The sequence below is a fragment of the Takifugu flavidus genome, chromosome 15 (genome assembly GCF_003711565.1).
Source record: "Takifugu flavidus isolate HTHZ2018 chromosome 15, ASM371156v2, whole genome shotgun sequence".
NCBI lineage: Eukaryota > Metazoa > Chordata > Actinopteri > Tetraodontiformes > Tetraodontidae > Takifugu > Takifugu flavidus.
This window is the reverse complement of record NC_079534.1, coordinates 1815943-1830413: the sequence shown is the minus strand read 5'-3', so window position 1 is coordinate 1830413 and position 14471 is coordinate 1815943. Positions and strand designations below refer to the sequence as shown.

The 14471-nt window shown below is 43.8% G+C and overlaps 1 protein-coding gene across 1 annotated transcript; it reads left to right on the top strand.

The window, feature by feature from the left end:
• Window positions 1-3839: 3839 nt before the first annotated feature.
• Window positions 3840-8655, top strand: LOC130538756 (probable tubulin polyglutamylase TTLL9). The gene is made up of 15 exons (XM_057056653.1): window positions 3840-4855; window positions 5420-5494; window positions 5578-5624; window positions 5813-5905; window positions 5993-6104; window positions 6198-6383; window positions 6447-6518; window positions 6665-6755; window positions 6831-6871; window positions 6959-7046; window positions 7218-7276; window positions 7373-7569; window positions 7788-7901; window positions 7990-8114; window positions 8214-8655. Exons 1-15 carry the CDS (start codon window positions 4667-4669, stop codon window positions 8306-8308), a joined length of 1584 nt encoding a protein of 527 aa, XP_056912633.1. The 5' UTR covers window positions 3840-4666; the 3' UTR covers window positions 8309-8655.
• The last annotated feature ends 5816 nt before the right edge of the window (window positions 8656-14471 follow it).

Here is a 14471-nt window from a genome sequence, read left to right as displayed (position 1 = left end):
GTCTCGATGTCCACGTGCAGTGTTGTGTTTTTGGGAGGAGCGGCGGTGCTGGATTTGTTCACAATGATCTCCCGCTGCTCCGGTGGTGGATTTCTGACGGCTTTGATTTCATCGTGGATGTTATCAAGGATCCACTGTGATAAAAGCGCCACTTTATGCATCACACGCAGCTTATCTCTGACAACCTCATGGGCAGATATTTCTGTAGAGATGCTGCGGAGCACCAGGGAGCACTTCCGAAAAACCATCCCAGAATCATTAAAAACGATGCTAAACTGCCCGACGTCGTAGGTGAAGTTAATGCAGCTCTGTAATCTGTGTCTGGCCCCGCTTACACAACAACATTTCAGGTGAAAACTCAAAGCTTTAGTTCCATTTGGGCTGTCTGTTTAAACTGAAACGCCTGAAACTGGAGCGATACGAAAAGTGGAGTGTTGTACAATGTTTTACACTGTTTTACAATGACATCTGAAAACGTTGTGCCACTGAGACCTTTGTGTCAGTGTCTTTCTTTGTTGCATTGCTTTAACAAATGAAGGAACTTTGAAACTTAAACTTTTAAAACTGCAAATCTTTGATGCAAATTGGCTAAATGTCTGAGATTAGTTGAAACCCACACACGCACGTGCAAATTAAAAGGGAATACTGCTCAGTCTTGTATAACAAAGAGTGTTTTAAACGGGTGAGTTGTCAGTCAAATTAGGTTGCATTAAAAATAAACATTTAATACCCGGCTCAAGTCAGCCTCACACAATTCAACCCCGAACAGCCCAATTGGGCCAATCTGGCAGCACCATCTGGTCTCGACTCCGGAGCCACCGAGGCTTTAATTCCCTCTTTTAGACCGTTTAGGGTTTTTTTTTTCTTTTTCTTTCTAGCGTTGACAGGTAATTGTTAAAATTGCAACATCAATGGATTTAAAATCAAGGGTAAAAGGGTTTGACTAAATGCCTAAGAAGACAAGTGACACAGAATAAAGACAATTACAAGACAAAGATTTACATAATAATGATAAAATTATAGTAAAAAATAGGTCACTGCTCTTACTGTCTGCATCAGGGAGGATTGGAGACACATTTTTGGCAGAGGTATTAACTACTTTTGCAAAGCAGCAGCAGAAGAAGCCAGTGAGACCACCTCAGAACTGGAATACTGAGCTCTTCTCTTTCCTTTGCTGTGTTTCAAATGCGGCAGCAGCATTCTGAAGAAGCTGCTCGATGGGTTTTCTATGGAGACAACCAATAAAGGCAGCCATACACCAGTCTGTTCAAATGAAAAGTGCAAACGCAGGCAGATTTTTCAGATCCTGCTGGGGTAAATTAATGTTTAATATACTCAGAAACCACTTTGGATTTGCTCAACACTCGGGCCGTTTGGACAACATACACGTTTGCCGGTAATCTGATAAAATTGATTTTGAACTCACGTCGACCTGCATTAAACTATCAAAGACCAAATCTCTCTTGGCGCCCGTACCTCAGAATATAAATCCAGATGAAATGTTCCACAGAATGGTCTTTATTTTTCCACCATATAAACTTTTCATTAGGGTTCGAGGTGTGTTTTTGCTCCTCTGCTAATGGATTCTGGGTCACATCTTCCAAAAGTTCACACCAAAACACGAACCAGGCAGATAAAAGGCCCCAGGGACCACGTGAAGGTGCCTGGATCTGTGTGAGGTCAGGACACACACACACACATGCATATACTGTGCACACACAGAGCCTCAGTGGAAAGTTTGCCTAATGTGTGTGTCCGTTTAACAAGCATGCCAGAGGCGGCGGGCGGCGGTTCAATGAAGAGGAAGACTTTATGGAGAAGAGTACCCCACGGGAGCCATCGGGAATAATAGCTGAAGACGTGTTGGAAAGGCACGGCCCACTCGCTTTAAACTCCACGAGGGAGCGCTTCTCTGGAAACAGACTGGGAGGAAAAGTGGCTTTTTTATGACAAACACCAAGCGAGGAATCTGTAAATCGGTTATTGGAGTCATGATATATTTGCCTTCGTATTTCTACATAGTTTTTAATGGTCAGGTATGCTGCAGCTCCAGCACAGGTCCAGATCAGGCCCCTGGGATGAGAGGTGGGCGGGCGACGGCGCCAGGCGGACGTTTTTCTTTTTCGCCTCATAATGTTTCTTCTGAGAGCCATTAAAACCCCATTTAATTAGCATAAAGGCATTTTAATTTAGAAAATTAACAGCAGGGAATGTTCTGCCAGCAATAATAAGGGATCATATGCAGCCCGGAATAATGACAGACACGGAATAATTAGATGCCGATCCAGGAAGTTAATACGATGCCGGTATAAATATTGTTGAGCTGCTAGAGACACGTGAACAAACATCTAAAGCGTTCTTGAAGTGGAATAAAGGTTTTAAATACCTGCTGACTGAAATGCAGCAGGTCTGGTGGAAGGATGACAACAATTCTCGGCATTTAGGTTGAGAACTGTTCAGGCTTTTAAAGAATAAATTGGGAGACTCACAGAGGAAATAGCTGAGTTTGGAAAAAAACCTTCACAGATTTTTTTATGGTTTGCAAATGGATGAAGCCAAAGTAATCACAACAACAACCGGGCCTATAACGAGGCCTGTTTTCTAACTCCACAGTTCTGTCCATTACGTAATAAAACAAAATGAATTCACTGATTAGATGGTTTTAGAGTAAATCAAACCTGGATGTTTACTCCCCACAATCAGCCATAAACACTGTCATCATCCTCTCATTACGGCTTAAATTCAAATGAGATTGTTTCCTTCCACCACAACAGGACTTTTTTGATTTACATAAAGTGTGTATAATGAGTTTTGCTAGAGCGGCATCACAAATGCAGCGCACGAAGACAAAAGAAAGAGGGTTGCCATTCCTCACCCCGCTCTCTCATTACTGCCGCCGTGCTAATGACGCAGCAAGGAGGAAGGTGCCGGGCCCAGATGAAAGCGGAGATGCCGGGGATTTACAATTCTTCCGAGATCACCGATAAGAGGCGGCATAAACAAAACTTTGCCTGGGGTTAACGCCACCGGGGAGATGGGATTTTGTCTCCTGATTCGGTGTCATCCTCTTTAAACCGAAGCAAAGAGAGTAAAATCCTAAAGAGGCGCGCCTGAGCTCCGATCTGCAACAATTAAGCAGGAGCCTCAGGTCCAGATTTCCATGCAGATGAGATCTGAGCAGATCTGCAGAACAAATCGAGAGTAGCACATTCCAGAGAGGTGAGGAGACAGTTCGAAGTGCAAGTCAAGGTCACGTGCGCTCACATCCAAAGGTCCCTGCGGACGTGTAACCAGGGCAGTGATGCCGTTCGCCTCTGATTCGCTCTGTGGCGCAACGCCGAGTGTAGGGAAATATTTCCTCATCTCATTAACAGAACCGCAATCGCGGCTGCCATCTCCACCCGGCTCCCTTATAAATGTTTACCCCCCAAAACTTCCAAAAAACATTGTGTAAGCTACTTTAATTACACACTTTCCTTCTTGAGGGAATAATATAATTACATCAAAGCGCAACTAATGTTGCCATAGCGGTCGTGAAATTAGCTCATGCTAATGTAGGGCAGCCCATGCCGTTAATGACCAAACAGAGCCGCGTCGACCGCACGCATATTCCTCCCAAACGACAGATCTTTGCATTAAAATACTTTATATCATAAACAAATAATTAGTAGTGTTCATTTATTTGGTAATTTTGGGTGACAATTCTGAGCCCAAGCGCTCCCTGATCACATTAATCAAGTTGTTGCTCTCATCCGCTGAGAAAAAAAACCAAAGAAAACATCTGGAAGCAGTTGCACAATTAAAAGGAAGTTTGTGGAATAAATAAAACAATAAGAGCCTGAATCAGCATGTTCAGCTCTTCTGGGAGCACAGAAATAGGAGCTGCCATAACTGGACAAACTGCAATCTCACATTTGGGAATTATGTGCCCAATTATGCAAAGAAAAACTCCCAGGGATGTTGACTGTGGTAATTATGTCTCAAAATCACAAGTCATTAATCTCTCTGAGCGTGATTCAACAGCAGAATGCGTAAACAGATCTGAGACCGAGGCCGTACGCGATCACACATCTGTCTCAGGGACTGTTGTAATCCCAGTGAATTCCAGACGCGGTTCACACGAGGCAGGCAGAAACGGGATGATGTCATGTCACCGAGGGCTAAACCAGTGACTAAACCCACCTGAAGTGAAAACTGCCTTCCTACCTCAATGCCCTTTGAGAGCTGCTGTGTCTCCACTCACTAAGCTGTCTCTTTAATTAGGGACAAATTTAGCAAAGCAAAGCCAGTTTGTCGGTGCAGCAGCGGGAACCAGAGGAACTGGGTCAGGTGGTCCAGGCACATCACATCCAAGTAAGGCCGTTGAGCTTCAGTTCAACAACCCTCAGTGAGTCACATACACACTCACACACATTCTCATATTTCTAGCTTTGTGGAGGCTTTCATAGACCACCTAACCACCCCAGCTAGGCCCCTTAACCCTAACCTAAACCCAACTGTAACCAACACTTTAAAACCACATCCTAGCCCTCAAACAGTCCTTTCAAATTGTGGAGACCTGCCAAAAGCGGCAGAAATGTCCTTGTTTTTCTAGTAGAATGAGTGCTTTAGTACCGGTACACTAAGTTGCAAATACAAGGACATACACACAGTGATATGAGTGTTTATGTTGGGGTCCAGGCTTCTGGGTTGTGTTTGGTTTTTCCTGCAGGGGGCGTGGAGGAGTCAATTGGCAACAGCTGGTGCTGCAGGCAGGCGCACCTGTCGGCAATCTCCATCAGGCCACCCATTTAAGGACGGAGCGCCTGTCTATCAGTGGTTGGAGTGTTTTTGGGGTCTTCGCGGCTCGTTTGAGGTCTCCATGCCGTCCTGCTGGACTTGTGAATGCGCAGAACCCGCCAGTTTGATTTTGTTAAATAAAAACTAGTTTTTGGACTTTTTACCACTGCGTTCTTGCCTGCTTTTGGGTCCTGTAACAACCCAAGGAAGGGTTGGGTTTAAGTATATTAGGGTGGGAGGGATGGGTCAGAGCTCAACAGGCACCAAAATATATGTAAATCATGCGGCTAAACCCTAAATGGTGTGCAGTAACAAAGGGGTCTGAGAAATTGCAATTTTTCTGCGACTTTTGAGACCTCACATATGTTATCCAAAGAAGCTTTGATGGTTGAAAGATCAAAGCAACAAAGAACTATGCCTCCTGGTTTTACAGCTGCAGACTATGTCACTAATATCAATGAACTTCATCCACAGTCAGCAACTATGGAAAAAATTACAAAATACAATAAAGTGAGATACTGACGCCAAAATGCATTTGATTCTCTGTTACTGTAAAAAAAATAAAAATAAAAAAGCCAGGTACTGAGGCAAACTGAGTCATGGCATAATCTACCTTCAACTGCTGGTTTTGTTCTTTCAGATGCAGAATGACAACAGTGCAGAAAAAGAAGAATGTCGTGAAGATCCTGAACATGCTCTAACACTGGACACTTCTGTAAACTATTATCAGTTATAATTGTGGGTTTTGTGCAGCGAGTTGAGTGACAGTTGTTCAGTTTACTGTCCCTTTGTTTACAGTCCTCTGAAAACGAGGGTTCATCTGACCATTCTCAACCAGAGGACAGGTGAGATAGGACAGGTCATTAGACAAATCCACTAGATTTGATCTTTGAAATCACTCAGTGTGTCACTGAAAAGGCTGCAGCTCTAAATACAAAGGTGCACCTGTGGGGTGGAAAGAAAGTTTTTTACTCAAGAACATACAATTCTATCCCGTCTATGTGTATTTAAGTAATGTTGCTGGTGTCTGCAGGGATGGAAGAAAATGCCTGCGATACATGTGTAATACAGCCAACATTGTACTGGATGTGTTGCAGCAAAGACCAGGTTGGGTAGAAGCCAAAGAGTGAGTTGGCTCATCCTGTCGATCGCCACATTAGCTTTGACGTTGTCATTTGCGGCTTGAAAACACCCTGTGCTGTTTGCATGTCAGGAATGAAGAGTGGGACCTCAACTGGTGCGATCTGGCTTGGATGAAGGACAATTTGGATTTCTTGTACATGGAGGAACACGTCAGAATAAACCATTTTCAGAACCAGTATGAGGTGAGGTTGCAGTAATTTGGAGCTCTAGAACTGGACTTTATATTCTACAAACTTAAGGTTGCGTCACCCTTTTCAATGTCTTCGCCATTCCAGCTATGTCGCAAAAACCTCATGGTGAAAAACCTCAAAAGACATCGTAAAACCCTGGAAAAGGAGTTCAGCCGTGTGGAGGCATCCAAATGTGACTTTTTCCCCTGCACCTTTGTTCTGCCCAGTGAATATCACCTCTTTTTGGAGGAATTTAAAAGGACCCTCGGCAGCACGTGGATCATGAAGCCGGTCAGTTAAACTTGCCGCTGTAACATGTTGACATCTGAAACTCAACCGGCGTGTTTATTCCAGGCAGGGAAATCTCAAGGCAAAGGCATTTTTCTCTTCAGGAAACTCAAGGATATCATGGAATTCAAGAAAGAAGTAATTTCAGGCTTTCCTTTCATTCTTGGCTGTCTGTAAACACCATTTATACACTCTGAATAGTTTCATATAGTTCACGTTTTGTGTTTCTTTGTATTTCATGTTCTTTATTTTCCCGGATTTTTCAACACGTTGCGCTTCCACAGCACATGACCCGTACAGATGAAGAGAAGGATACAGTTCAAGTGGAAAACTTTGTGGCTCAGTGTTATATAGAGAACCCCTACCTGATTAATGGTGATCAACACAAAAGAGGATTTGTGACTGTTTTGATTCACGCCAGTAACTTTTTCACACGTTTTGTCCACACAGGCAGAAAATTTGACCTGAGGGTTTATGTGCTGGTTACATCTGTACGTACTAAAACCTTTAAATCACGGTGTTCCCTAAAGCTTATGTAGTATATTCTTATATTTTCTAATATATGTTCCTACTCTCAGTTTGTTCCACTGAAGGCCTGGCTGTACCGAGAAGGCTTTGCCCGCTTCTCTAACACACCCTACTCCCTGAGCACCATTGATGACAAGTGTATCCTTTCATTTAAGCAAGTGTAGACCTGATGACTCTCATTTGGGAATCATTGCCTCTTCCGTGGAAGCCTTCCATCGCCAGACAAACCAGCTGCCTGATAAAACTCAAGTCATTTGTTGTCCTTATAGTGTCACCTTGACCAAAATTCTACTTAGTGCTTCATTTCAGACATGCACCTCACCAACGTCAGTATTCAAAAAACAGCTCCAGACTATGACCCTGAATCGGTGCGTGACTCAGAACCTGCACCAGTCCCTGTCATTCTGTGCCACCGTGTCTGAAAGGTGATCCAACTTTGTTCCTCTGCACTGTGATTCCCACAGGTACGGAAGTGGACGATCCAGCAGCTTCGACGATACCTCACTGCGAAGCACGGCAGAGAGAGCGTTCGAAGACTGTTTGAAGAGATTGATAACATATTTGTGTTCAGCCTTCAAAGTGTACAGAAGGTCATTATAAATGACAAGCAGTCGTTCGAGCTCTATGGATACGACATTCTCCTGGATCGGGACCTCAAGCCGTATGTTTATCTTTGATGCTGAATATGCTGCATGATGCGCGGCTGTGGCAGAATTGAAATATGTGCTGATAGATGACTTTATTTCAGCCCTGTAATTTTGTTTCCGCACCAGCTGCAGTGGCTTAAATGTGGGATTTGTCTGAAAAACAACTCATCAAAATGTACATTCAACTTTAACTGAAGGCATGATTGCCTGCTGTCCTCACCCTGTCATCCAGATGGCTTCTTGAGGTAAACTCCTCTCCTTCCTACATGGCCAGTTGTAGAGAGGATTATCAAATGAAGTTCCGGCTGTTGGAAGACACCTTGAACGTTGTCGATATGGAGCGAAGGTAAAGATCTCCTGCATGAGAAGGTGATGCCAAGTGGAAAGACCAGTTTTCAAACTCACGTTCACGTCCTTCCGCACTTTCCATGTAGGCTAACGGGCAAGGAGAAAAGGGTGGGTGGATTTGATCTCATGTGGAACGGTGGCCCGGTGAACAGAGATGATCTCATCCCAGCAACATGTGGCACGCCCTCTTTCCCTGCCAATACTCACCTAGGTAACCAGACAATGCAGCTACAACATCTCCCGGTCTGATTTATCCCTGGAAGTTCATCATTCTGTTTTTACTGATGGCTGTAAATAATCTTTTTTACAGGATGTGTGAATGACAGAGAGACGCAGCTTCATCAGCTTCTAAAACCAGTTACAACCAAAAGAGTACGTGACAACCTTCATGAAAAGCATCAGTGATGTCAGGATGACCAAGGAGCTTTTGTGATGGATGGTTGCAAATTTGCCAAGCAAGTTTAGTTCGAGATAGATAAAGGAGGCTTATACCACATACTGTTCAGAGTGCACATGGAAATGAAGGCGCTAAAATGACTGTGATGAGCTTGTCGAACAATAATACAGGAGAAAAGCTTAAACCAGACTTTGAGTTCTCCCTGTGACTGACTTTACTGCCACCTGACAAATTCAAACATTTATCAAAGGTTCTCCATTAACAGCATGTCAAAACTGATTTTACAGAAAAGATCGTCCACATAATATTAATAGTGAAAAACAACCTCATAAATAAACTTAACTGACCAATCATGCATCTTGAGTGTTTTATGACAAGCAAAACAAAAAGCCAAAAGTTACTTATAGTGATTAAATAGATTTCCAAGATGGTGCATAGGCAATAAATTAATAAATAAATCATTTCATTATTGCCACTTCGAAATTTACTAATATTTATGAAATATGACCTTTTTGCCATATACACACATAAACTTTCAGGAAAATGGCCCCATGGCTGCAAATTTACCACCTGCAATGTGCAGCTGTGACCACTAGGGTTGCCGTCCAAAACATTTGTAAGGAAAACTGACTTCATGGGGTCATTTTTAAAATTCGTTTTTTAAGAAAATTTCACTGGACTTATCAGAGGGCTATTTGCTATTGATTGCAATGCTCGAGTCTGTGGAGACCAGGATTTGGGTCCCACTGGAAAAATTGGAGCCCATCACATCTGTCACTCCAGGGGCCCCACCAGGGTAGAAAAACAAACACACACAGATCCTCGTTTTCCTTAACGCTAATCCTTAACCATCAAACAACCCTTTGAAGATGTCAGAACTTGACTTCCCCAAACAATCTGTAGTGTGGTCCTCACTATGTAATATTCATGAGAACACACACACACACACACATGTGCACACTCTGGTTCACCTGGGGATGAATTGAGAGATGACAGGACAGGTTACCTAAAATAATTTGCCTTTACTTCATCGACTAGCATCCCCTACAGCCATGCTGGTGGCTCAGCACTGACTTATTGAGCATGGCAGGTATCTTTAATTAGCATGTGGCCCCTAGTTGCCTTGATGTGAAGACTGGCCAAGAGAAATGTGTCATGTTGGCCAGGAGACATTGAACAAACATGAACATAAAAGGCAACTACAGGAGTTGATCTCCTGGGTCCAAGGAATAACAGCACTTCCAAGAACAGGGACGGCTTATCAGGTTTATCTCGTTAACCAAATATAAAATAGATTTGCACTAATTAAATTATCTGTGAGCCTGCAAAGGTACTGAACAGCTCACAGAAGCTGCCTCTGGAATGAACACCCTCACCTGCTTCAGATGGCTCGGATACGTGATGCTGAATCATTCTTATCACGATCAATTTGACGAGCAACGGGGCAGCTGAGGCGCGCACGCCGACAGCACAGCTATTATCGGCCGCAGAGCTTTTAAAAGCAGCTGGTAGAGGAAGCAGGAAGAGAGAAAGCAGCTTAGGGAGCGTTCCCTGCCTGGATTTACCAACTGGATGCACGGAAGGAAAATAGCTCAGGCGTCAGCCAATGTGGTCTGACTGTTGAAGATTTCCATGGAAAAGTGAGCCAAACTTGACATCTGGGGCCTGTCGGAAATTACAATTTTCTTCAATTTTATCCGTGTATTACACAAAGAGAGAGGGGAAACTGACTTTAGATGCTTTGTTGATTACTTTTTTTTCTATTTAGGCATTTCCTGACAGATTTTCTTGGAGATAATACAAAGATCCATTTCGGCTCCTCTGAGAGCGACGGCCGCTAAACCATCCGAGTGTTCCCCGCCTGGTTTTAACTCCGCTGACAGACCGAAACCAAAACAAGAATAAATCTTCCTTTCCCTCAAATTATTTCAGCCGCTCCTTGTCTCGGTCTCCGTCACCCTGACGAGCGGCTCTTCAAACGCACCCGCGTCCTGATTACGCTCAATTGTGAACTCGCCGTTCCCAGCTTTCACTCTCCATTTTCCCTTAAATTCATCAGGCACAATAAGGCGGCTAATTTCAAAGTAAATAATTGTCACCTGCCTACGTTCCTCGCTGTAGGTACGCATCAAGCATTTATTAACTCCTCACTTTGCTTCCAGATACCACTGGATCTGAGGGGACCTGGCAGAGTGTGTTATTTGAAAGTAAGACGTGTCCCCCCCCCCGCAGGTAGATGTGTCGAAGCTTCGAGCGAGTACGTTTTTTCCTCAGATGATGAAAGAGCGGCTCAAGTCTGTTTGAAAACGAAAGACACGTCTGTGTTCCTCGCCGGATTCATTCCTCTCAATTCCGGTGTCTTTTACGCCCCTCTGTTCCTCTCACTCTCTTCTTCCACCTCCCCGTCCTCGCCATCGCCCAGCGGAGCTCTAATGGGATCGCAACGACACTCTGAGGACTTTGATGGGCAAATAGAGAGGAGTCGATGGAATTTTACCGAGGCCGTTCTATCGAGACGCCCGGCGCTAACCGATTTGCTTGCATGAAACCTTGTTGTCAAATTCCCAGGAATTAAAAAATTTCACACTGGCATGCTTCGGCGCTCGGAAGGTCAGGTGTGTGTGACTCTGCAGACTTCCAGCAGAGAGTTGGGGATCGGAGCGAAATAGGATATTTAATCGTGCAAAGCAAAGGCTTGAAATCAGCACCGTCTTCTCTATACATCAATGTCGCCATTGTGACAGTGGGAGAACGAGAGGGACAAAATTACAGGGGAGATTCTGAGCGCCTCCCCCTTTCCCGACTGAGGTCAAGAGTCGATAACCTGGCTTGTTCGTCCTCATGTGCTCGGCTCGTTTTGGAGGAGGAGAAAGAGATGATAACGAAGAAAAAAGTGAGCAAAGCAGAGGCGGAGGCCAAAGTGCCAATGTTCACGGGGTCTGTTTCACTGATCGACAGGCCACTGGGTGTTTGATTGACAGGTATGCCCGAGGCCACGAGATGACGGCAGGAGGTCGATATGAACCGCACATACAGGAAACAAAGGGTCTAGGAAACAAAGTGAGGGTTCTACTTCACACCTAGCATCAACGTTTGTCATTACAGTTCTGAGTTCGGGTTTGTTGGGCTGTGGTTTGAGCTTGCTTAGCACGACTCCCTGGAAAACCTCATCTTTAAATGGCAACGGGCGTGTTACTCCCGAAACATCCCAGAAACACCCACGGTTGAGGCAAGCAGATCGTAAATCCCCGATAGCGAGTTTTGAATGGTGAAACCTGAGCTCCGGTTCACGTTAATCATCCACACCTGCCCAACTACAGTCTGATCTCTGACTCCATGGCCCCTTTTAAAACGCTAAATTACCCTTGAATAAAGTGTTGGTAATGGAAATGTGGGCAACCGTTCAGGCTAAATAAGTGGAGAGAGATTTTCTTAGAAAGCTGATAAAAAAAAACTTGACATTAAAATAAAATGCCTAGCAAATGTCACATTAAACTCAACGCCATTAGAATCAGATGTGGTCCTAATGGTGGAAATGGATTATTAAAGTCACTGAAATCAATGAAATCCTGCCTGCAGGCGCAACAGGTTTAACCCTCGATAACTGACAAAATACCTTTTAGCTAATTCTTTTGCAATGAAGCCTTCATGTTTTTTGCAGTGTTATATATTTTTTCCCTTTTACATATAATACACACATAAACCATTTGTGCTGATCATTTTATCTGTGAGGGCTCCTAAGAGCTTTTTTTTTTATGTTTGACCGACACACGTCGTCAACACAGGCATAGTTTCTCTGCTCTCTCATGGGCTGTGATACCTCACTCACCAAGCTAAACCAAGAGCTAGCATTAACTGTCAGTGGGGGCTTTATTTCCATCCCGTCAACCTTGTTTGTCCTGCCCGTTAGCGGCCGGAGGTGCATTTTGAAAAGCTCTCCAGAGTTCTCAATAGCCCATCGGCCAGCTCGCACTCTCCACGAGGGCTGTTGCCATATGCTAAACTAGCGAGTGGAGTTTTGCTGAATTACTTCAGGGGGTGAACTATATCTGTGTTTTATTACAGCGGCGGCAGATGCTTAATGACCCCGAACGATGATAAAACGTTTCATAATGATCAAAATTCCGAGCGCTCCAGGCAGGGGTGGATGGAGACAAATAATTTAACAGCCCTCCGTCTGTACAGACCTTCCAAAGATTTTTAAATACATCATAAAGTCAAACTCCGCAAATGCTGCATGTTTTACTGTGATCTAAAATTACTCTGGTATCTCCAGACTGACCCCATGGGACCGAAGAAGTGGTTTTAATATTAAAAACTGCCACTGTGCTCTTAATATATTCACTCTTTCTAATTAAACTGGACCATTATACATGCAGAAGACATACAAAAGTCCCAGAACAATAGCTTGAATTTGAATATTTTCCCCAACTTGCTGTTGCTGGAGCACATTTACAAAAACAACTCCTTCATTCATATTGGATTTATGAACAAGTTGAAATAGCCTTGATGAAAATATTACAGCCATTTAATCAGAATGTCTTTGACTGGTGTGCTCACAATGAAATTACCCTTTTAGCGCTTTGACGAAGCATTTAACCCTTTCCTTTCTTTTGTCTCATTGTAACTCTAAATGCCCTCTTGTATTTCTGGGAGGGGGAGTGTTATTCATTTTGCAGACGGCATTTTTACGGGTTATTCTCCAAAATGAAAGGAATTTTTATAAGTGCCTTAATGACCCTCGAAGCCGTGCCGCTAGCGTCTCCCAGGATAAATTGGTCCCGGGAGAAGATTCAGACAAAGTGCGGTTCAAGATTAAGGTGCAAAATCGGTGTACCATGTTCAGGAGGCAAGTCTGGGGATGGAACTGTTACCATGGGGACCGGCTAAGTTCGACTAACAACACAGACAAGTCTCCACCCTCCAGTGAGTCCAGCAGTCGCGGGAATATTCAGAGCTAGACCCACTGGCCCCAAATCAAAATGACGGCCCCTAATTGAAACAATGACAATGTATCATCCGTCTGAGACATCATCAAGACAGTGTGTTGACCTGCCTGCTCTCTGTTAGCTACCTTATGCACAGAAATAGGCTAATAGCTATTAGGGGTGCTGTTCTGTATGCGGCCACTAGATGGCGATCGGATTAAAACCTCAACTGCTACTCGTACCAAACACCCAAACCCCCCTGGACTCATAAACAAGAAGTATGTTGAGACTGAGGTCAAACAACTTTACAGACATAATCTTTGAGGTTGTTTCCTGTGAGATTTGGGGACATCTTTTGGCAAGCACACACATTGCAAGGGCACGCCCTTTTGTATTGATAAACTTACTTTTCTTGCTAGTCTGTCCACAATTTCCAGTTCAGGGCTGATTTACATTTGAGTTTTTAAACTGCAAAAGTGGCAACAGTAAATGTAACAAAGTAGAAAGAAACATACTGATATCTTTAGGTTATCATAAGTGTGCTTATATGTTATTTTGTTATTTTTATTGGAGATATCCTGCTAGCATAAAGTCGCTCCTTGACACTCCAGGTCGGATGTCTGAAGGTGCTTAAGGGGCTTGGAAAAATGGGTTTTTTACAGTATTAACTGTGGAATAGACACTGAGAGGTTTAGACAATATACTCGGCTCTCACCACCTCGGAATCACAATCATCGATAATGAATGTGCCACCATAATGCGATTCCCAAAGATTTATAACAATCAGAGTGTGGCGGCCGGGGAGATTGAGCCATTTCACAGACCAGGGAAAGACATCGCTATTTCCTTAACGCCAGCCTCCATTTCCACTTCTCATTGCGAGAGAGAATACTGATTTAAGGTCTCATCTTCAGACAGCTGGTCTTATAACCATCATCCATCCACATTAGGGTTAAATCACAGCCGTTGATCTCACTCCACTAAGTGGGCCTAGGTGTCGGCTGGACGTATTAATGCTACGGCAGAAATCCATCCGAGCGGAATAAATGAGTCTCTGCTTCGCCACTTTGTTGCTCCAGAAAGGCAGAGATGCAAAATGATTGTAAATATTTAAGGCTAAACACGAGCGTTCGTGAGAAGATATGCTTCCACGTGCGCATCTGCACCCAGCGGATAAGACATGAAAGCTTCATAAACCTTTCTCTCCCCATTGTGTGCGATGGAAATGTGCGAGATAATGTGG

Excerpts from the sequence above, each read along its gene's own strand:
- LOC130538756 (XM_057056653.1), top strand. The coding sequence starts at position 4,667 with ATGTTGGGGTCCAGGCTTCTGGGTTGTGTTTGGTTTTTCCTGCAGGGG. Across the intron at positions 6,519-6,664 it reads TCATGGAATTCAAGAAAGAA|CACATGACCCGTACAGATGA; the intron begins GTAATTTCAGGC and ends GCGCTTCCACAG. Across the intron at positions 7,047-7,217 it reads GAGCACCATTGATGACAAGT|ACATGCACCTCACCAACGTC; the intron begins GTATCCTTTCAT and ends GCTTCATTTCAG.